The following is a 22,919-nucleotide window of genomic DNA, read 5'->3' as shown; positions in this document are numbered from 1 at the left end:
TATTTGGATGTATTGTCTTGATGTTGCATTGTTATAACCCTACTTGACTGTTAAAACATCATGCCAAAGGGCCACTCTAATAATCCATGTAGAATGTCTGCTTTTCCTACTTTGAATCTGAGTTATTTATGTGAGAGGAAGTTAAACTGGATCATGTCGGCATATGCCTAAACATGAAACAGGCAGATGTATACGCAGTTGTAGGTATCTGCCATTCTGTGTTTTCATGCAAAGGTCTCCTCCACACAGACACACACACACGCGCACACCACTTCCTGCACTAATGCATTTCTATTGTCCTCATCCATTATTCCTCCTCTCTTCCTCCACCCGCTACCACTACATCACTGTCTTCCTGTGCTGCTCTGCCACTTGCCTGGCATCCCCATTCCTCATCAGCCCCATGTGCCTCTATTTTATCCCACTCTGTCTCGCTCTTTCTCTCTCTCTGCTCCTAACTCTAAGTCTTTTTCCTCCCCGCCTCATCTTTCTCTTTCCTTTGACAAGCCAACTTGGCCCGGTATACATCGCTCGCTCAACTTCTCGATCTCCATCGGCAAAAGATTTCAAGGTTTTCCGCTCCTTATCTAACGGGGAAACAGAAACAGGCTGAAGTCGGTGGATTCCACCAGACAAGAAGACAAATGTGAGCATGAGAAAATGCGTCTGGCTCGTCCGTCTCTCTCTCTTTTTCTCTCTGTCCCTCTCTATACACATTCCCACATCCGCAAACACATATACTGCCATTCTCCACCTGTCCACCAGAGGCTGCTGGACTTTGCCCATGCAACCCCTCCGCCCCCCCAGATTTTTAAACGTGCATTCCCACTCATCCTCGTTACGCTGTTCTTGCTTTTGCATTCACATCTGTAATCTGAACCTGTCTACCTACCTGCTTATCTGCGTGAGTGCCTATTTGCCTTCTTGGACCTCTTTGCATCTGATTACTGTGTATAAATCACTGATCTGCACCAGCTCTGCCTCCATCTACATTTGGGTCAACCATCCTCCATTCTCTTCCAGTATCCCTTGAGTAGCCAGCTCACTTGGCCTACAGTAGTGCAGGCGCCACTATGAAGCATATAAATAGTAACAACCAACCCCACATGACCTAGCCCTTCTCTGACTCTCTCACTCTGCTTGTCAAGGCAGAAGTGCCTGGTTAATTTTTTTAAAGTGTTTAAAAATTAAGGGACCCCGTGGCAGCGCGCCGGGAAGCAGGCCAGGGGTGTCAGAGGACGCTATGGAGGCCTCATGCACTGCAGAGGTGTGGCACTGCATTATGTGGGGAGAAAAACCTCTGGGAGGTGCTCTTTGGCTGCCCTTTCTCTCTGAAGCACTACATGAATCTTAGATGGAACAGCATTGGGCGGACTGCTGATGCCTCGGCACACAGCATCAACGAGCTATTTGTCTGTGAGCGAGAGCCACAGGCATTATCAGCTAGTGGTTTCCTGTGTGTGTGTGTGTGTGTGTGTGTGTGTAGTTCTTACTTGGCCTACAGCGGTGCAGCCTAACCAGGTCTAAGGTAGCATGGCATCAAGGCTCAGGCGTGCAGCACTCCGCATCACATTATTTCAGCTCAGTGGGTGAGCCCACTAAGTAGCTTGTTGGCTGTACGTGTGTGGGTTATAAGTAGATAGGTTGTGGCAGCCAGGACATGTTACAGCTCCATCTGTGAGGGGGTCACTGCAACTGATGTTAAGAGACAGAGCAGCCTTGATCGTGACAATAAAGAATGATAAGAAGAAAAGCAGTATGAAAAGAGCACTGCAGAATAGTCTGTGTTCTTTTTGTATTTGCTGCTTGTAAACTACGAGACTTGAACTGGAAGTGATTATGAAAACACAAGAAAGACTACACACCATATATAACAATTCATCCCTACCAATCGGCTAAACACCGATGGAGTGATCTTAAAAGACATAACATGTAAGATTTCTGCATTAAAATTCTAAAAATGACTAGACTTTTAAGTTCCAGAAGGAAGTCAGAGAGTGAGGACGAAAGTCGGTGAACACAATTGAACATAGTGCGAATAAAACTTTAAAACATCTCTGTCAGAGATCTTCATTTGTGATGGTGGTTGCTTGGCAATGAAGATAACTTCTACGATGCCTTGCTACTTCACTATGGCACCAACCCACTGCTTTTTCTTTTTTTTTTTTTTTTGAGCCAAACATGCAGCCTGAGCGTGTAGTCACTATAGCAAAGTGGGGCAGAAAAACACAACTGTGGCTGATATTAAAACTCCTATCATATTATTCATTAGGTTCATGCAAATTTCACTACATGCTTGGACGCATTTGTGCCCCAAACTGCAATACCACTACACAACCAGCAGAAAAATCACTCCATTATATAAACAAGTCTGTTGGACTGAAACATGATAAGATGAATTCTAAATTCTCAAGATACACTGCAATATTTTATCAAATCAGCTGCAATCTTATCCCCCCAAATCCTCACGAGAACACTGAGGATTAGGTGGATCAGAAGGCAAACGATTTGAAATACACTACACACTGTATGGTTCCCTCAGTCGACACCAACTGAAACAAACTCGGTCCAAACTGGTCTATTCAATGATGATGCCTACGTTGTGACTATCAGCCATAATTGTCATAAGAAACTAGGGGTTAGACTAAAAAAAAACTAGGGTTTATTTTTTTATCCCAGAGGAAAGAAAAATACTGACTTAGATAAAGTAAAGGGGACCACAAATCGGGAACTTAAAAACACAGCACTGAATTCTAGGACAGTCAGCTGCTTTGTAAAAACACCTGGCAAGTTGGAACATCACTTAAGGGCATTTTCTGCTGTGGCATAGTTAGCATGCTTAGAGGAAGAATGTCTCTCGATGCTGTATTCCTTGAATGTTGACTCTCTTAGTCTTTCAAACATAATGCCTTTGAACCAACACTTTGCATATTTAGATGTCCACTACTGGTTAAAACAAGCGATATTAAGAGCCAACGTTTCTCGTTTGTGAAGCAATCATCTAAAGTATTGTCTCTGACTTCACGATCACTAACGAACCTGTCACTTGAAGTGACTGCACAGAATTGAGGCATTTAGTCCAGTCTAAATGTGAACAGCGCCCTCTGTTCAGACTTGCAGTCATTTCACTTCAAAATTAATTACCTTAATCCTGACATTTATTGATGTTGTTGGGGATCGTATTATTTTAATTTGAGTTTACGAGGTTCCAGATTGTGATGGCCCAGGAGTTGGTTTCAACCCTGGGGCCTTCTTTCACCCATGTGTACATTACAATATCCGTACCTCCCCTGCTCCTGCATAATTTACACCTCCTATTCCCTCTGGCTTACCAATCAAATCTGCCAAATGTTTTTTTTAATCCATCATCACCTTTAACAACCACAAACATGTTCTGCTTAATTCAATACTGCCCTTAACATCCTGCGTGGGTGGTTTCAAGTGTGCAGTATGTGGCACTGGCATCATCACAGCTCCATTTCATGGACACATTAGATGGAGGCTTTTTTTTCCTTTCTGAAAAAAAAAAAACAAAAAAAAAAAACTCTCTTTCTATCACCTCTCTCGAGGCTTCAAAGCCTCTCCATCTCTTTATTGAGTCTCATCAGCAAAACCGCTATTGGTGTCTTATTTACATGAGCTTTTACCTCTTCTGCACAGTCAATATGCTCACGGTCTCATTCATTCGCTCACATATACACACATGAACCGCTTTTTATTCCACAGGGCAATTTCACCACAAAATGAAAAGGTAAAAAGAAGCCTTAGCTCTTAGTGAGATATTCGACTAATGGCTATGAAACACATCTGATTAATTCATATGATGCAGGGCTGTAGTGGCTATGTTAAAACAGCTGTCCCTTGACACTGTATACCGTGGAGTGTGCTCTTGTAAATATTTGATGGCCTTTTGACCTCATTAGCCGTGATTGAGTGAGCTCTCCCGTGCACATTCATATGTCTTAGTCACTGACTGGAGATACAGCTAGCTTAGTGGTTGTGTGGTTGTGTGTGTGTGTGTGTGTGTGTGTGTGTGTGTGTGGCCTGGTCAGCACTGGATCAGAGACACAGGGGGAGAGCAATAAGGGTGGTTTATTCAGTGACCTCTGGGCCAAGCTTGTTAAGAGGCTTCTCCGTCTCTGGCTACAGACTATGACACAGCCTGCCCTTCACCAGAGAACACCACAAACAGGGAGACACTAAGAAGAAAAAGGCAGAATTCTGCAGCTATTTATAGTTCTCTGTGACACTTTCCACCTTGTCCCCAAGCAATCATTGACCCCCCCTCCCCTCCACCTCTGCTGTTCACTTGCCTGCAGAATGTCACTACTATTTAGGTCAGCAGAACCTGTGTAATGTTGAGTAATGGCATATTACAGTCACATGTGAGACCTACAAAAAGGAATTAGATCCATGGGACTGATATGACGGAGGGGAAGGAGGGAAAGAACGCATTTGGTATGGCAAATCCAGAGGCGCGGGGTTTTGTTTGTTCTGCCTCACACAAGAGGACACAAGTGTTAGGTCTGACATCCACACACACACACACACACACAACTACGACCGACTGTTTCCAGACTCTAATCTCAGGAGTCCGTGACCATCCAAACCACTGACAGACAAAGTGGTAAACAGTATTAACGTACGGTGATGAGCAATTATTTGCCTGACCCAATTGGAAAAATGATCGTAAGGGGAAACGTGGCAGCCTGTCACAGCCATAGAAGCTAGACAGATAGATGAAATGAGATTGGAGTGGGCTGAGGGTTTTTTCAGAGCTTTGGCCATTTCATAATGATTCCCCAAATTCACTTCTTTTTCTTGAGAGAGCAAACGGAGGGAGACAACTTGTGGTGAGTCAGAGAAACAGAGGTCAAAGCATTCAAGTACTTGTCCATGTTTAAGTTACATAATGAGAGCAAAGTACAGCTACTTATAGTTGTTCACAGCCAAAAAAAGAAATAGTAATAAACATTTTTTTTCTTCAAACTTTCCTGTAGAGACAAAAGACTGTTTTGTGCAACAGTACGCTTTTTTCCATAGCAAAGTCATTGCCGTGTCAAACGGAGTTGTTTCAAGCTGTAGTTCTAAATTACCGCCCCCTTCCCCAGTGTGACCTGACAATGTTAATGTCAAAAGCTTGTTCTTCAGGGCATGGCTCTCAGAATAACATGGCAGCACAACTCTTCAGAGATGTTTGTTAAACTAGCAAGAGGGCAAAGTGGATTTCATCAGTCCATGATGAGGTTACAATGTACATGTAAAGAGGATATGGTATTAGGTTCCAGTCAGTGTTGCAGGCCCAGGGGAAATAGGTTTTACTGACGTGCCCTCTGTGTCTGTCAGGTTCAACTAACCTCTGAGTGACTGCATACAAAGCAGAGATATTCACAAGTCATTTGTTGCAAGTGAGGCCTTGAGTCTCTTATGGTTGTAATGAGTGTTCAATCACCTTCTGCATGACAACAGAAGTACTTTTCATAGCAGAGTACAAACATGTATAACACTATATAACTACTCTGGTTCTCCAACAAATGACATCTTGTAATCTACTGTAAATGAAATATCCCTCTAGCCTATCAAACTCAGTGTAACTGTAAACTAATAAGCCTGTCATGTTAAGAGCCCACACTAGACCAGCAAACTGTCTGTGGCCAACATTAATAATTAAAGTGGTCTTTCTCTCACTAAGTTACCATTTTTCTAGTCTTAGCAAAGCCAACAGCTCCTGTGGACAAGCTGACGACAAGTCATCTTTTCAAAATATTTAGCGGCCACTAATGTTAGTTAGCGGAACTTACCTCAGTCCATAGGCGCTAACATCAACTTTCACATAAACAAGTGACTCATCTATCAGGTACGTTTTCATTGTGATAAAAAAAACACTGTAATTATTTCGTTAAGACCCTTGTGTGAAGTTATTAAAGCTGAAGGTAATGAAAAATAGCACAGCTCCTGCAGGGGTACTTGCCATGGCGCTGTTGGAACTTTCAGCATCGTCAGACATTTCCTTAATGCTTAAATGCGAAAACAAGTCAAGAGGTCACAAGTTCCAAAACTCAAGTCAAAGTCAAGCCTTTTGGATGAGTATCAAGTTAGGTTTCAAGCCACTGTGTGTGTGCAACTTGAGTTTGATACAAGTCTCCATCTCTGATGGAAAGTCAGTGCAAAGATGCAAGAGGAGGCAAAGAGGATGTGACTTGTGGGAATTGCAATTTGAAAATGTTTCAACTTCAGAAAATTAAATAAAATTATTTGTACTGATACGAGGGTGGTATGACTCCACTTTACAATTGCAACGGTTGAAAAAACTGGCGAAAAGCAGCAGAACAAGTTGCAGTTTCTGGTGAGTTCTAAATTGCTCTGTGTTTAATCTGAGTGCATCTTAAGATGAGTTCCAAAGATAGACCAGGCTGTTCCATTGCAGATCCAAGAATGTTTTAAGGCATTGATATGGTCTTTCGAGCCACCTGTGACTTAATGGAATTATCCCTTGAGAGTACATTATCTGACATCATCAAATGTAGAACTAGGACTGCAACCATTATCAGTACAATATGTATGAAAAGGAAACTTTCTTTTCTGTTTGTCATGACCCAAACCAGCAGGACACTCTCAAAGGTGTGGAGGCCTGTGTGATCCCAACAACTTGTCTGTGCCCTTGCCCCTGATGTGGACCCTGTGGTCCAGTCAAATACGTGCTCTTCCACTCACTCGGCAACTCTCAACATTCCAGACAGCAGCCAAAGAAAGCCTCTGGTTTGGCCTGTATGAACCCTAACAACCCCCATGCACTCGCATTAGCATCAGAAGCCACTAAGCTGCAGCCTGTCTGCCTGGTGCTCTTCCTGACTTCCTCTCCTCTGACTCTGACCAGCTACCTGCTGGCGCTGGGGTTACGAGGAGCAGTGATACAGGCAGACGACCAGCTGGGCTGTGGTATGACCTTTGTGCTCCTGCAAAAGGAGGTCTGTGGGAAGTTTCTGAAACTCACAGAAGAGCTACAGGCCACGGTCACCCTCAGGTCCCTCTTAGCCTCCCAGCAGGTTTGATTCCTTGCTGAAGTCTGTTAAAGCCCAGTGCTGGGTGTACAGCTGAATGCCCATAACCTCAAGGGAGAGAGGAGAAATGTGGAAAAGAGGTGACACTCAAACTTTGAATTTGCATTGAACTGGAAGGGCCAAGAAGGGCCACTGTTTGAGTTACTAAGAGCACTAAAGAGGAAAAAGAAGGCAGAAAAGCAGGAAAAGAACAGAGGTAAAGACAGAAAGAAAGAAATGCACAACTTGGAGGCAAAGCAGCAAGACACAAGCACGAAAGGAGGGAGGGAGAGATAGAGAGAAACAGAGAGAGAGAAAGAGAAAGGAGGCGACAGAGCCAAGTGCGAAGAAAGATGAATGACATATGAATAGAAAAAAAATTACTTTTGAAGGGAAAGAGAAAAAGAACCAAGATAAGCAGAGTACATGTCAGGAAGAGGAGGTGGCCAACACCGAAGCAGAGAACAAAGGAGAAGGGGCATGGACAAACCAAAGAGCAGAATGAAGAAGGGGGAAGAAACAATGAGCATGATTGCTGGATTTCTTGGAGATATGAAAAGCCATATCAGGTGAAGTGAAAAATGATGCTGTGTGCTGACGCAGGAAATGAACAAGAGATAGAAACTAAAAGAGGAATCTTAAATCGAGGTCGCACGCATGATCCACTCCGTCAAATTCCGCCATTCAAAAGATGAGCAGCCACTTCTCCATTACGCTTTCAATATTCTACATAAGCACATCCCTACGTCTGCTGTGTCAACTACAAAAAGACATTCTCACAGAAACACCTGTAGATCCAGCTGAAAAGACTGAAAACCGTATGGCCAGAGCAGGTGAGGCGACTCTAGAAATGATTCTAATTCAAGATGGGCTGCATCAGATGAAGATGGAGCACCTGGTTGTTCACATTCATTCAAAGGATTTGCCAGAGCTAACCAAGGCCTGGGGGGAATAATCAGAAGCTACAGTTGCATGCGCACAACAGGCGAGTGGGGAAGAAAGGATGCAACCACAAACCTAGTGGATCTCAAGTGTGTCACACATGAGTTACACTGTAAAGCCAGTGACATAAAAAAGCAACTGAAGGCCCTCTGAGAGCATTCTGAGAGTTTTACAGCTTATCAGGTGAGGGATAAAACATCATCTTTTATCTAAACATCTCAGTGCATTCAGTCTCAGAGATGCTGCTCTGCCTGCCATAGAAAACAGCCATGATGCATTACTCTAAATGGAAACAAAAACATCACAATGTGATTTATGCAGACCTAGGGAGTCCACTGAGCAAGGTTTTAAAATATCAGTCTATAAATGATGTGGGTATTAGTCAAGTTTATCTTAGCTTTGTGTTTTAAGGACTTTTTCATTAAAATCACAGTAACACACCCTAAGTCCGTTCAGTCATTATTATTTTTTAAATAATCACCTTTTAGCATGTATGTACAGGTCTACTTCAAATATTTCACCAAATATGTATAAAATATGTATGAAACAAGACATCTGATGTACTAACCTGCAGACTAAGTGCGCTGGTGATGTTCGCCTTGGGCATCGAGATGCTCACACTGGTGATATTGGCCTTCTCCAGCCATTTGGACAGCAGCTCGAGGGTCAGAAGTTTATCCAGCCTCACCAGACTCTCAACGTGGAAAGGAAGCAGGAGCACCACGCTGGCTTTACTTCCCCACAGAGGTGCCTCCAGAACCTGCACCATGTTTTCCATGTCTTCGTGGTAACGGTACAAACCTGGAGGAAAGAACAGGAAAAGACACAAGCAGAGTTGAGGAAAAGATAAGAGAGAGGCAAGCAGGTGCCTCCTGAGTTCTCACCTGGATTAAGTCCATGCAAACATAAAGTGATAGCAACCTTAGACAGGATAACAATTCATCACTGAAATAATATTATCATGAGATGGAAAATCACTTTAGAAACATTAAACACTGAACAGAATACAATATGCAGAACACAATGCGTCCCACCAAACCTTTAATGCTGCCAGAGCAGAAATTCACTCTGCCTTGTTGTTGTTTTAAGACGATACATAAAATATGAAAAGCATGCTAAATAAATCATAAGGCACACAGTGATAAATAGGAAGGAAGCAGATTGGACCTTACAGATGTTCAAGCCATTTTAGAACCTAAATTGTTCTTCACTGCACTTATTTGCTGGCACGAGTGCGGCCCGCAACAGACTGTTTTTACCTGCTCTGTGCATCATTATCACTTTGGTGTACTTCTTCCCCAGGAAGGTACGAAGATCTGTGTTCTCCTCACTGAACTCTCTCTCCCATAACCCTGAACAAACAGCCAAACAAACACAGAGGACATTTTGAATACTGAATGGTTGACATGGATAGGCTGTAAGAAAATACTGAATGATTGAAAGAGGTGAAAAGGTGGACACTGGGTTAAACAATGCCATGTTCATAAATACATATGGGCTTGATACACGGTGACACTGCTCATGAATCATCAATATCTACTGCCCATTAAAAAAATGTCTACTCTTCTCACAGAGTGCCATACTGAGTTATGAGGTGCTTAAGGCCACACCATCCCATTCACTGCACACCACATCCCACTTGGCCCTGCTAACCCCATGACAGCTGTCAATTTAAGAGGGGCTGAGAGTGGTGGAATTACTCTTGTAATAACCTCACAACACTTTCCCAAAGCCGCTGGCCAATTCAATCGTGCCGGTGACACAGGATGGAGAAAAGAGGTCGACAGATTATGGTTTGTACTTATGTCAGTCTTTGTGAATGTCACCTGGGGCCAGCTAGGGCCACAACTAACAATGATTTTCAATATCAATTAATTGTCTGAAAAGATCAACACACTCATGACACAATAAGGTGCAAGATAGAGAAGAAAAAAAAAAATCAAATGGCTCATTTGTCCTGATCAAAGTCTAGAGACCAATTGTTAAGCTTCGTCATTAAATACTTGTCTTGAGCAAAGCCTTCTATTATCTGTATCATCGATTATCAATTAGACTTCAAAATGTCAAAAAATAATGAACAATACACATTGGAAGCTCCATTGAAAGCCTGAAATTGTAGACCCGACCCAAATTCTTTGAAACTTTGGCCACTGCCATGGTAACCAATGTCCAAATTTTAAAAAAGAAAATCTCTGGTAGAACTTCTTTATTTTTTTATTTTCTTCAGTTCCAGCGTCACAGAAGATATTATACATCTGTTTTCACAGGTCGACTGGAACTCAAACTGAACAGGATGTGTGAAACTGATGCTGTCTCAAATTGTTGAATTAATTATCAAAATTTGCGTCAATTCATGTTCCGTTGATGAATTCATCAGCTAATTGTTTCGGCACCAGGGGTGACTTTCCCAAAAACTACCAATCCTCCGCTGGACCCCAGCCAATCACAAGTCACAGCAAAACATGTGATTCTCCCTCCCAGGCATGTTAACGCAAGTCAAAGACTTTCGCTCTGCTTCTTACAACATCAGAGAGTGAAACATGATCCGACTGGAATTCAAAAACAAGGTTCCCTGAAGTGGCGGCCGTGCTATTGAAATGATTTCTTGATGATGAATAATTTCTCCACAGTATGTGTACCATAGGACAGCAAGGCAGCCAAGAGCTCACTTGAAACCTGAATCCATTAATATCCATCAACAATAAACAACAAGACAATTGCACAGTTAAGAAATCCAATCGCTCACAGACTTACCAATTCATACAGTAAACTTCAGGCACAAACCAGAGGAAAAATCAATGAGACCGACCGGCTCCTTCTCGTCCCTCATCAACTTCTGATTACAAGTAGTTGTGGTATTTCAAAAGCTATTATTAGAGGTTAAATATGTGGGGACTTGTTGTTTTCTCTCGCCTTTTCTTTCCTATGCCAGTTCCCCATGTTGTTACGTTATCTACTGTCGAAGTTTCTCTATGCTGTTTTTTTTCCCCCTACAATCTTATTTTTCTTCTTCGGTCTCCAGTGTTTGTTTGTTTAAAACAGGAACAAAGCCTGAATTAATTAACTAGTGTGGACTAGAACTCCCAAGGTAGGCCTTTTTGCATCCCTCCACTATGTCTGTCAATCTCTTTCGCTCTCTCAGCAGGCCACATTCTCTTTACTTTTCTTAGTTTTTGCTCTTTACTTTTCTCCCATTTCCATTACACTACATCTCTTTGTTCCATTCCCACCCAGAAATTTGTCCTTACCGCTGCTCATTCTCTGCAGCCCTCTTGTCATTCTCTTTGCTTTTAACATCTCTCTACTATAAACATGTTCCACTAATTGTCCCTGACCTTCCCTTTCTTTGAATACTGTACACGGCCCAGGGAAGGAGGGACCTCGAAGAGCTGTTTTTTTTAATTCTCCCTTTCAATAATTAACTAAAGAGAACCAAAGCCCAACAAACAATAATGGGTAAGGAAGCAGATTTCTGTTCAGTGCCAAAAGAAATTCAAGCACTGTCTCTGAAGCCATTACAATATCACACAGTGTGAACTGCCTTAGGACCCTGAAATTCAGGAGAAATAAAAAATAAATAAAAAGAAGTGTTACAACAGCCGACAAGCAGCTCAAAATAGCAAGAAGCACACTATTGACCACTTTTAAATTCTGATTCAAAACTAAAGGAATCCAATTTTCCACAATCTAATTTGTGTGCTTCAATCTGCTGTATTATCTAATTTGTTTATTTTCTCCATAAAATTAATTAACTGACCAACGAGGGGTCAGTTCACAGTAAAACTAAATTTGTAATGAAGTTCAAACATCAAACAAAGAAAATTAATTAAATTGCTTATCAATGTACAGTCTGTCAAAGAAAGTTATTTCCAAAAGGCTGTCTCTCTGTTGGCAACCTGTTTTCACTTCTGCAGCCTTTCCTTCTTTGCACCTAATAAAAAGAATATCTACAGGAGGAAACAGAGGGAATAGACTCACACAGAAGAAGATAAGGATGTGAACAGGAGACACGTGGGAAGGAGAGGAAGAGGAGACAGGGGTAGATTAGACATGCGATAAACAATGACAAAAGCACAAAAACAGAGACAAACGCTGCAAAAAGAACAAGTGAAACGGGGATATATTTAACACATCATCATCTTTTGTGGAGACTGCAAACAAAAATCAGATTCGAACGTCAGCGGGCACACAAAACGTTCTCTGTGCTCTGAGAAAAAGAGATGGTAGATTACATTCCTGAAAAGTTTATCATGAAAATGGGAAAATAAGCTATTTCTTTGACTTGTGATGAACTAAAATCTAGTCATACAAATACAGACACCCTTTAACAGCTAAATAAAAGTTAAAGTAATCTACTTTTTTAAACTGGCACAATGAACGATGAATTTCAGATAAGGACTACATGGGCATGTTTTCGGGATGCAACTGTTCGATCACAGATGGGGCTCCCAACCGACTTCGTTTGTACTGAAACGTTGACTAGTTTCCACCACTGCAGCCCGTCACAAAAAAACAGATCTGAGCCAAGCTGTGCTGCCGCAGACTTGGAGCGCTCCAAGCACAGATGTTAGGCATGACACCGAGGGAGAGAGTCTGGACACTTGTTACTCAATTATTTAAGATGACACATCACCCCCAATGGAAGATAAATAAGCTCTCAGTGTTAGACCCCAGAATCATCCTTTATCTGCTGTGTCCACCAGCTGGAGTCCACCGCATGCACGAAAACAGCAACACACACACACACACACAGAGTTGTACACACTGCACACGAGTCTACATGCTGGCACACACAACGTGGGCAAACTGGCGCGTAGACCCTCGGTTCTGTCTGAACACTGGAAGCGGTAGATGTGCATGCCACATTAATATTCTAAGACTTGTCATCCAATGCGGCAAACAGCTTCAGTTCAGAGACATTGTATGATTGCAAATGACTCCACAATTACAAATCACAACAGTTTATTTCAGTATAAGTCAGTCCAGCCTAGCTGCTATGTTACGTGTCTACAGACAACCAGTCACACCATTGCATACTCACCATCGTGAAATATTCAGCTGGCTACAGAGCTGATTCATTTAGGGTCACAGTCAGGACTGTTTGGAACAAATGAATGAAATGTTTGCATATCATTTTACAAATATCCTTTCCCATTACCTGACCAAAGTCACATTGTCCAAGGTTTGTGACCACATACCAAAGTTAGCATGGTAATCTGAATCAAGACAAGCCCTCAGCTTTTTACCTGTGAAGCGCAGAGCATTGGTCAGTATCAGGGCTCCAGCTTTAGCCTGGATTTCAGCTGCTAAAGGAGCTCCCTCCTGCCCACCGAGCCCAGCTTTAGCCCAGCCATGGAGCTGCTTGAGGTCAGCCTTAGAGTCTCCTTTCCCCAGTGGCAGATGCTGCAACTTGAACCTGGCCTGGCTATCCTTCACAAACACCTTGCTGACTGGAGGAGCTTCCTTGGAAAACAGAGCAGAGGATGTGTGTAGATGAAAGCTGGTCCCATTGGCTTCAATGAAGCTCTTCAATGACCCAGAGAGAAACTCCCCAGCATGGTCTCTAGCCTTGGTGGGGGGTGAGGACTTGAGGAGGTCATGGAGCTGGCTGGCAGTGGTGCCTGCTGATCCTTCACCTAGTGCTCCAAGCGAGGAGGCCACAAGCAAAGGGGAGAGAAGTGTATTCACTGAGCTTGAGTCAGAGCGGAAGGCCTGGTAGAGACGGAGACCCAGAGCCCAGCTGGGGTCACCCAGGGGAGGAGGCGGGCGCGGTGGAGGGCTGGCTATGGCAGCTGGGCTCTTCTTAGACGAATCAGTAGTGTTGCCCTGCACCAGGAGAGCAGCTCGCAAAGAGAAAAGGATATAGAAAGGAAGCTTGGGCAACATGGCAGATCTAGAGAAGATCACAGGAAGTGATGTCAGTAAATAAAAATAATTTGTGTTTGTATGGCAATGAGAGGAATGAAGTGATTGCATTTCTTTCATTTATAATACTAAAAATAGAACAGTTCAATACACATATTTTGACTGATTCTTAACAGTATAAATCTGCTCATGCTGATACTGCACTGTTCATATTTGAGATAAAGTAATATAAACACTGCCTGAGGGCTCCCTGCTCCTACAGCACCACAGCAGTAAACTTGATTGTGTAAATTCCTCCCCACTTGACAACATGGTTATTATCTCACCCGCTGCGCAGAAACAGTGTGACAATTAACTTTGAACAAGTTTCAAAAGAACTCTTTTTAGGCTAGGACTGAACAAGTGGATGAAAAGGATAAAAAGAAAACGCGTGTTACTATCTTGGCTTTACAAAAACTCCGACTCATTGATTTCTGCCGAACCGGTGACGGAGAAACGTCTACCGGAAAAGGCAAAAGGGAAAGGCGTATGTGTTCAAATTTACCGTTAATTCATTCACGTTTATCCCTGTCCTCCGCTGCCGTCCTTTTAGCTATGCGCTCCAGAGGAAGTGAGGTAGGGACTGGGCTCAGACGTGGCAGCTCTCGGAGGAAGTTTACCGTCTCCCCTCAGCTTCACCCCCGGTTGGCTTTCTACTGAAACTTCCAGGCGTCCCAGAGAAACAATTTTGGATAACGAAAAGTTGGGGCTGCTGGGGGGGCTGCTTCTGGCGAATCTCCCTAACAAACATCACTGAAAATACCTCTGTTAACAGCAGCGAGGTGTGGCTCTTACGAATATAAGAGCTAGAAAACGATTTAAAAATACCATGTCGTGAAAAAGTTCGGGTGATTAAAGCATTATGTAACCCCGTTTTATTGCACTTAAAGCAGCTAAATACATTCGTGTATTAAAACTTTACCTCGGCTGTCGCTTTAAAGTTAATTGTGGTAGTCCTATCTGTGTCCAACTTAAGCCGGCATTATATATTTATGCTTTACAAAACCATAATTAAATATCACGTAGTCCCTGTAGGGATAAATTATAGCTGTTTCCAGCGAGTTTGGACTATGGCAGGGATTATGTGCATATAATGTTGGCCACGGTATAGGTCTTAAAATGAACAAAAACCCAGCAGTTTCAGCAAATGAGGCGTTTCTCCATACATTCAAAAGAGCGCTTTGTGGGTTCCTGGATAATCAACCCTCTTGTTCTCGGCTCACTGGGGGTTGTAGTTCCCACAGCCATTCAAGCGGGGTCGCTAATGGTCTTCTCATCGCCTCAGCTCAGTGACCCTGCTGGAGGCTGCAGAATATGGGCCAGAACCTCACAAACTTGACATCCAGCCCCCTCAGTGGATGGGATACAGACCACAGAGTCAGCAGGAAGATAAGGTTTAGTTCAGGCAAATGCATTTTTTGGCTTTTTAGTTATGATTAAGTATTAAATTTGTCCGTGTATTGGGGTGTTAATTAGGGAATGGGCAGTAACACTTAGGCTAAAAATATTTTGATTCTTTAGTGCTTGATAATGGAATGAAATAAATTTGCAGGGGGACAACACATTCACCCACACACTCCACCTCACTTTGCAGTACTAATGGAGTCTACTGTCAAGGAAAAGTAGGCCAGACCACGCAAGCCCACATTACATCTGACCCTTGCAAATGTCCTCATTCCATATTCTCATCATTTCCCTGTTTTTCACCTTCCCACACTGTACCTGCCCTCTGTCCCTACAGCAGAATAAGGAGTGAAGAGCAGATAACTTGTAACATAGGGCTTCGGAACGGGGATTACTGCCCAAATTGAAGGATGGAGAATGATCATATAGGGTTTTAATCAATAAATGTAGAGATGGACTAAGGAGGCTAGAGCAGGATCAGAGTAGGATATGGAGGAAGATAACTGCTCGAGACCACCAATGCTCAGCAATCAGGCCGAACATGACAGCTTGTAGACCCAACCAATTATTTACCACAGCCAAATCAATAGAGCTCTCCCCGAAAGATAACCATCAGCAGCACTATCTGGAACTCATTCACAGCAGAAAGCACAAACACACACTGAGCACTCTGCTCGCTGCCACTCTCGCTCTCTGTCTCTTTTTGGAAAACACACATTTCCCTTGCAGACACTTAGTTATCACACTTCCGTGGAAATAAGACACAAATCAAATTGTTGTGCATCTACACTGAAAAGAGAAACATTTAAACAGCATGTCAAGCCACGTTGCCAGCAGTTGTGAAGTAGCATCAGAGGGACACTTAAAAGATATACAATCTTGCACACACACACACACACACTAGTTAATGAAGTTGAGGCTGCACCGGCACACCGTTTGGTGGTGATGTGGTGATACATGCAACTTCAGAGGTCTTAACCCCTCACCAGAGGAGTCACCACTCCTTCACAGGAGTCCCCTCCCCCACATCACAGCCAGTCTTGTCAGTAATGAGCAGTGACACACATTACAGTGCAGGACATTCCGAAAAACATGATTTGTACCGAAGTTAAACGAGTCCCTGGGGAAACTAGTCGGGAACCTGAGAAGTCAGTGGATTGTGCATCTGGGAATTTATAAAGGGATGCACTTTAACCACAATGCACCTCGACATCTTACCGCACCTGCACCCTGCTCTGTTTGCCCTCAGCTCTCAGCACCTTGTCCAAGCCTTGAGCCCTGATTCAGTTTTCCAGCTCCAGATGTCATTGTCTCAAGCGGTAAATGTTGTATTTTAGCCCACATGTTCTCAGTTTATGTGGCTGTTAGTCATTGTTCTTGGCTGTTGTTGAGGTTAAATGCCCGTGGCTCAAGGGCTCAGCAAAAGAATCAACACCTCACAATGAAAGCCGTTATGGTCACTGCCAACTGGCCTAGAGCTATATCCACTGCCCCCATGCCGTATTCCTGCTCTCTGTTTCTCCTGAACACACACTCACCGTTCCACACATATTGTAGCATTTATGTAATTCTCCCTTCCCTTCCCCTTTGCTCTTTTCTAAACGAGATAGTTCGCTTCGCACTACTTTAGCTCAGCTTCCTTAGACTCCTTTTCACTTCATAACTTTCTCTTTGCCTTGCTTTCCTTTTTCATCTCTCCCTCCACGTCACTGTGGTTTAAACAGTTCCCTCTGGGGGGGGGGGGGGCTCCAAACAGAGACACATACTGTATTTCCGCCTCTTTCCTTTCCTGGAAAAGATTTGACATTTCTAAGACAGGACATGAAGCAGACCCAACCCCTTTACAATAAGACCTACCTAAAACAAAGACTGAAGTTTTTTTTATGAATATGTTAAAGTGCCCTCCCACATTGCTCTTCCCTCTCTGAGCCTTTCCTTCTCCTCTCAATCTCACACTCCCTACTCTTTTCCCATTTCTCCTCTGCTCCTTCTCCCTTTCCAGCACTGTCCAAATCTCTCCCCATCCCTCTGTGTCTCAAAGATCTTGGAGTCTGTTCAGAACAAACAGCATGTAACATGTGAGCCCCTCTTCTCCTCAGTTCTGGTCTGCCTGTCTGTCATCAGCTCTGGCCCCTTTCAGGCAGGGTCTGTACAGGCACACGGGGTCCTGTTGGTTTACATCAAGTTATGGTTATGTGTTTTTTCAAATTAGGGCCCTTACTTAATGTCTGGACAAGCTGCTAAACTGTAACCAGGATTTGGACTGAAGCATTACCTTAACCACAGTTTCATCATGGCTAGAGATCTGGTGCCAAAACTTGACCTAAATAAAAGGGAAACAGTACAATTATTATTGTGGACAGGATCTTGATCTGTGCAGCTTAAATTTTGTTCCAATCTTGGGGGTTTCTGATTTATATTTTTATACACTGTAACATGTAAAAATCAGCCAACGAAAAGAAATGTTGACAGAGGCAAGCAAATGGAGATGAAAGTAAAAGAACAGTAGATGGGAAAAAATGTGATTGGTGTGAACAGAGGACATCAGTTAAAAAGGATGTTTAGGTCTGCTTTAATGAGAATCTAAAAATACACATTTTGGATGGATGCAATTTGGGGTGTGGGAGACGAGTGTGTCCCCTGACTGGGATGTTTTCATTCCCCCCACTTTGAATCTAGGGCAGAAGTTTATATGGCAACAGGAGGTATGGCTGGACAGATGGACAGATGGAAAGAAGGAAATATGTGTATTTAATCGATGCAGGGAAGAGAAATGGGGCAGTGATGGAAAGGTGAGGAGGCTCAGTGGCCGCTGGGGTCGAGGTGAACATGTTGAACAGTGCCAAAGTCACAGACACATCTGGTGTTCATCTCCAATGTTCCCAATAAGCTTTGAATGTTTCCTGCAGCCCTGTGAAATTGCACTGAGCTGCCAAGACAGAAGGGGGTTGCTGGTTGATTATATGCCTTTTTTGTGAGTGTTGAAAAAATAGGTGGTCTCTCTCACCTTTTTCTTTTTAAATATGCATTTCTAAAAATTACCCAAACTTGTGAGCAGTGCACTGAAGTACAAAAGCAAGGCTCCACATCTCTACAGGCACACATCCACACAGCAAGAAAGGCAAATAAGTGGCTTTTAATGCGTTCAGTGAGTCAGGCAGAAAAGCAAATGCCAAGCACTCACAAGAGTACACAGCTGCTTCTAGCAAGTGTTGACAACTATCTTTATAGGAATTAAATATTGCCTTTAACACCACCCCAAGTAACTGCCACACACCTGTGACTCAGATCACTCAGGCTCAGACTCCATGACATTAAATCAACATGTTTGCTTCACACTGAACACACACACACACACACAAACTCATAATGTGGCTCACACGCAACCAGACAACACAGACCCAAGACTGTCAGAAATACGGACACACACCTTCAACGGAAAGATATGCCAGCGTCCCCACCACACACACACACTCACACACATAACTTATATCCTCTGGCTGTGAGTTTGCCAGCAGCCAGCTGGTACTGTCATGTCTGATAGCCTGGAACAGAGACAGAGATGGAGATGAGAAAAGAAGGAAGGAGGGGGGCAAGCTGGGAAAATGTCTACAGCAGAAAGCATTATTGAGGTTGGGGAAACTGTATCAAACCCTGGCAACTCATTAAACTGTCTCATTTGGGTCCATGGGGAATTTCCCCTGTCCCTCATCCCAGTCTTCTAAACTGCTGCCTTCTTTTTTTCTTGAATGACCTCCTGTTTGTGTTTTTTAATCTAAATTCTAAAGAATGTTGCAATTTTTAAGTAAATATGATCGCGACAGTAATGAACAATGAATTGCGTGAGAGCTCATGTTTTCCTACCAGTCCGTCTAATTGTGGGGAAGCTGTGTTGTTTTTTTTTGTTTGTTTTTTTTTTTATAAAAGGGAAATGAAAAATTTTCCTGCCCTGCATAACAAAACAGCCATAATTAAAATGTTGATCAAGACAAATCACTCAGCAATCACTTTGTGATGTGATTTCTGGTTTTCAAACATAAGCTTACACTTCAAATGGCCAAACAAGCACAAGACAAAGCAGTATTATTATTCCAGTATTTTGCAATGTTTTCATTTGTCTCAAGACTAGACAATTCTTACTTGCTAATGTGAAAATGTGAATTTGTTGGAGGGGAAAATAATGGCCAAATACAAAAACAGAGGCTGAAAAAGGTCATAGATTTCTTACTGCAAAACCAGCTGCCCATTGAAGACAAAAAAACCAAAAAAAAAACAAGTGTCAATTTAATTCTCCAGTTTCAAACTGATGTAAATCTACATCATCAAATCTATCTGGTCTTTAGAGATGTGCTCAAGTCAATAGGCCTACTGTTATATGAAAATGCCACGCAAGTTACCTGTTAGCTTGGCTCCCTTCAGAAAAAGAGCGCCTTGCACATCATTAAGTCATGGCGACAGATGTCAGGGGTGATGTTGTGTCTGATAAAGAAAAACTCCTACACACTGCTAGGAAAAAAAAAATCATATGCAGTACTGCGCAGTATTTTTGTAATGAAGAAAATCAATGTACCTTGGTCTCTTCAAATTGGGTCCAGTTTCTTCAATTTTGTTTTCATTTTTTCCAGAAATAAAAGGTTGGGGATTTTTTTTGAAGAGTCTTAATTATTACGGCCGTGAGTCGTGACAGGACATTCTGAGGAGGAAGAAAAAGCAGGAGGACAAAGACGATGAAGACAAATGAGAAATACATGAGGGTCCCTCAGCAGAACAGCTCAGACAGTTATTATTTAAAACTTATTAAATTTAAAAAATTTTTTGTAATCATGTGCCTGCATGTCTCTTCATCACCCAGAGACCTTAACCTCAAAGAGCACGTCATGATCCTGTTGAGCTACCTGCTGAGTGAGGAACACATATGGCTTCACACTACAAAATTATGACTTAAGAAATCGGTCCAAAATCAGATTTATCATGACTAGTATCAACAATTTTTAAATTTTCAGTTTTTTAATTTTTTCCACAAAGAATGCTAATTAACCACCTGTGGAAGACAGTCTGAAGATGCAGTGTGTAGCACGTTTGGTAATGTGATGGACTTCTGGACTCTATTACTGCTAACTCAAAGCATATGAAAAGCTCTGCTTCGGTAGGCTTTCCATTTGATAATCATTGCAAAGTCATAGTAAGTAAGGCTAATTCAACTTCAGACAGTTTGTGTAGCACCAGGCGTCATCATCAGGCGTATTAGCCCACAGTTCCAGCTGAGGAAGTTTGGCATAAGAATGGACCTTTACAAATGGAGGAGGAAAGAAGAACAAGAAGAAGAGGGCCAATTCAAAGAGTGTCTGACAGCAGAGTTGAATGAGTGTCTGAACTAAATGTCATGGCAATCCATTCAAAGGCTTAGTATTTTAGTACTGACCAAAGTGGTGAACCAACAGAACAACTGCTGACTGACTCACAGTCAGACATGGTCATCCCTAGAGCAAAGAAAACGCAAAGATCCTGTATTTTTACTGGAGCAGTCTCACTCGACCATAATCTGCTTTACTGGAATAATAATAATAAAAAAACCCTTACATCTACAAACAAGTGTAAAGGAAAGAAGGAAGAAAGAAATGTTCACATCAAGATAGGACTGATGTATCCCAGATAAGTTAATCAGATTTTTCATAACTGGGAGAAAAGCTTATGTGGGTCATTATAAACAGGTTATGTTGTTGTTTACACGCATCATCCAAAAACCGCAAGTCTATCCAAATGAGTGACGTATCCAGAATTAAAAGTAGTTGTGCTGCATATGAATATCCTAAGCAAAGTTTCATAATTAAAGTAAAACTTGTGACTGCGCGTTAACTAGAGTAAAACTTACTCTAGTTAAATTATATTGTGCAACTTTTACCTCTATCTCTCTATACAGGCAAAAGCCATTGTTATCATAATGTAATTCCTAACATTAAGAGAAGTAATACAGCTCACAGTCACTTTAGCATAAGAATGGAATGCTGCGACATTTGAACAGGATATTGTCAAGTCCTCAAAATCACAGCCAGGTAACCGCCTCAGAGATTAACATCCATAAAGCATATAGTAGAGCTACCATCACCTGTTCCCATGTTTTATTCACAACCTCTCCATGTGCATTACCATACATATTTATAGAGATAACTACATTTACATGTACATGGAGACCCTTGAGCATGTACACACACACACATACGCACACAGAAGTTCAGCCTATCCTCGAGGGCTAAAGCTGTCATTTTAGACCTTCACAGCAGTTACTGTACATGTGTTTCTAAAGGAGCACACACAAAGATCCACTATATGTGTGTGTGTGTGATTCAGACTGGCTGATAAATGATGGCTGCAGGGCCGGTGGGCACTGAGTCATCTGCGGGTGTTGGGAGGTAGATGGATGGAAGGGAAATGGGTAGAAAATTTGGGGGCAGGGATGGGTGGAAGAGATGAAGTTAGGTTGCCTGTCGGTCAGGCTGCCACTCAGTCTCATGGGAAACTGGTTACACCGCTGCTTAAGGGCATTCTGACGGAGGGAAGAAACCAAAATAATGTGGGAAAGGGAAACATGGCAGAGAGGGATAGGGCAAAAGGTCAAAATATGGGGCAGAGGAAGGGAAGGGAGGACTGAGAGATGCAAATGAGTCGTGTCACTGCTTTTTTAATCATACTGCATTGGAAAGGTGGAGAATGCGATAGACTGCTGGGGAATGACGGGAACACGCATAATACATCCAAAAATAGGGGAATTCTTGTAAGCAACAGACAAAAGTAAGTGAGAGGGAGCAGATGAGTAATGGCACAGGGACGGAAGACGAGGTGAATGGCATGCACAGGCAGAATATAAGAAAAAGATAAAAGGAGTGGGGGGGGGGGGGGGAATGAGACATCTAGTATATCACTCTGACTCTGCTAAAAAATCAACAGGTGATGTCATCTGGATCTGCATCAGTGCAACGCCTTCACACTGAGTTTGGGGCGACTTCACCGCGAGGGGTGAGGTGGTGCAACCTCGTAAAAGATGGAAAAGAAATGTGTTCTCTCCATTCTCATTATCCCCTAATCTCTCTCTCTCGCTTTCTCTCTCTCTCCAGTCTGTAACTAAGTTTCTCTCTTCCCCCCCCCCCAATCTCCCCTAAGCCGCTCTGCTATTCACTCCAGCAAGGCTTAAGATGGAGGGATTTTGCCCTCTTCTCCCTTCACGTTGGTTCGTTTCCAGGATAGTGTGCTGTATGCAGAGCCCGCGTCTATCAGCAAGGAAATATAAGCTGCTATGAATGTCAAGGGTCAACTTGTGATATTATTCTGCTGTTAATGGCCCAACGTGTTACAGGGCCCCTAATATCCCTAGAAATGACTGCTCAGCCAGCTGCTGTGTGTGTGTCTATGTGTGTGTGTGTGTGTCACATTGAGACCACCTTGCAATGAGTCATGTGACAGCAACCAATAATGCCCTTTCAAATCAGAAATGAGCTTAAAACTCAAAATATTTTTTTTTGGACTGAACACCATCAAGCGACACACACACACACACACACACACACACTCAGCCACATATTCCCAAACACTTTTGGCCATCCATTTGCACTTCAACCAGCCTCTGTACAGTTT

General features: G+C 42.7%; 1 protein-coding gene across 5 annotated transcripts in view; it reads right to left on the bottom strand.

Moving 5' to 3' along the window:
• The window catches only part of serpinh2 (serine (or cysteine) peptidase inhibitor, clade H, member 2), a 100,438-nt gene that overhangs the window by 2,474 nt on the left and 75,045 nt on the right, over positions 1 to 22,919 (bottom strand). Inside the window, exons 2-5 of one of the 5 annotated variants that reach the window (XM_046380678.1) lie at positions 19,861 to 19,983; positions 13,229 to 13,875; positions 9,242 to 9,334; positions 8,551 to 8,783 (exon numbers count right to left, since the gene is read on the bottom strand). In XM_046380678.1, the coding sequence (XP_046236634.1) occupies positions 8,551 to 8,783; positions 9,242 to 9,334; positions 13,229 to 13,868 (966 nt within the window). In that variant the 5' untranslated portion in view covers positions 13,869 to 13,875; positions 19,861 to 19,983. Of the gene's footprint in view, positions 1 to 8,550; positions 8,784 to 9,241; positions 9,335 to 13,228; positions 13,876 to 14,391; positions 14,550 to 17,565; positions 17,614 to 19,860; positions 19,984 to 22,919 lie in introns of those variants that run through there. The other 4 variants (XM_046380675.1, XM_046380676.1, XM_046380677.1 and 1 more) reach the window with 4 other exon arrangements.

This window comes from Scatophagus argus, chromosome 23, assembly GCF_020382885.2.
Source record: "Scatophagus argus isolate fScaArg1 chromosome 23, fScaArg1.pri, whole genome shotgun sequence".
NCBI lineage: Eukaryota > Metazoa > Chordata > Actinopteri > Scatophagidae > Scatophagus > Scatophagus argus.
The sequence above is the reverse complement of the archived record's forward strand: the minus strand, read 5'-3'. Positions and strand labels throughout refer to the sequence as shown.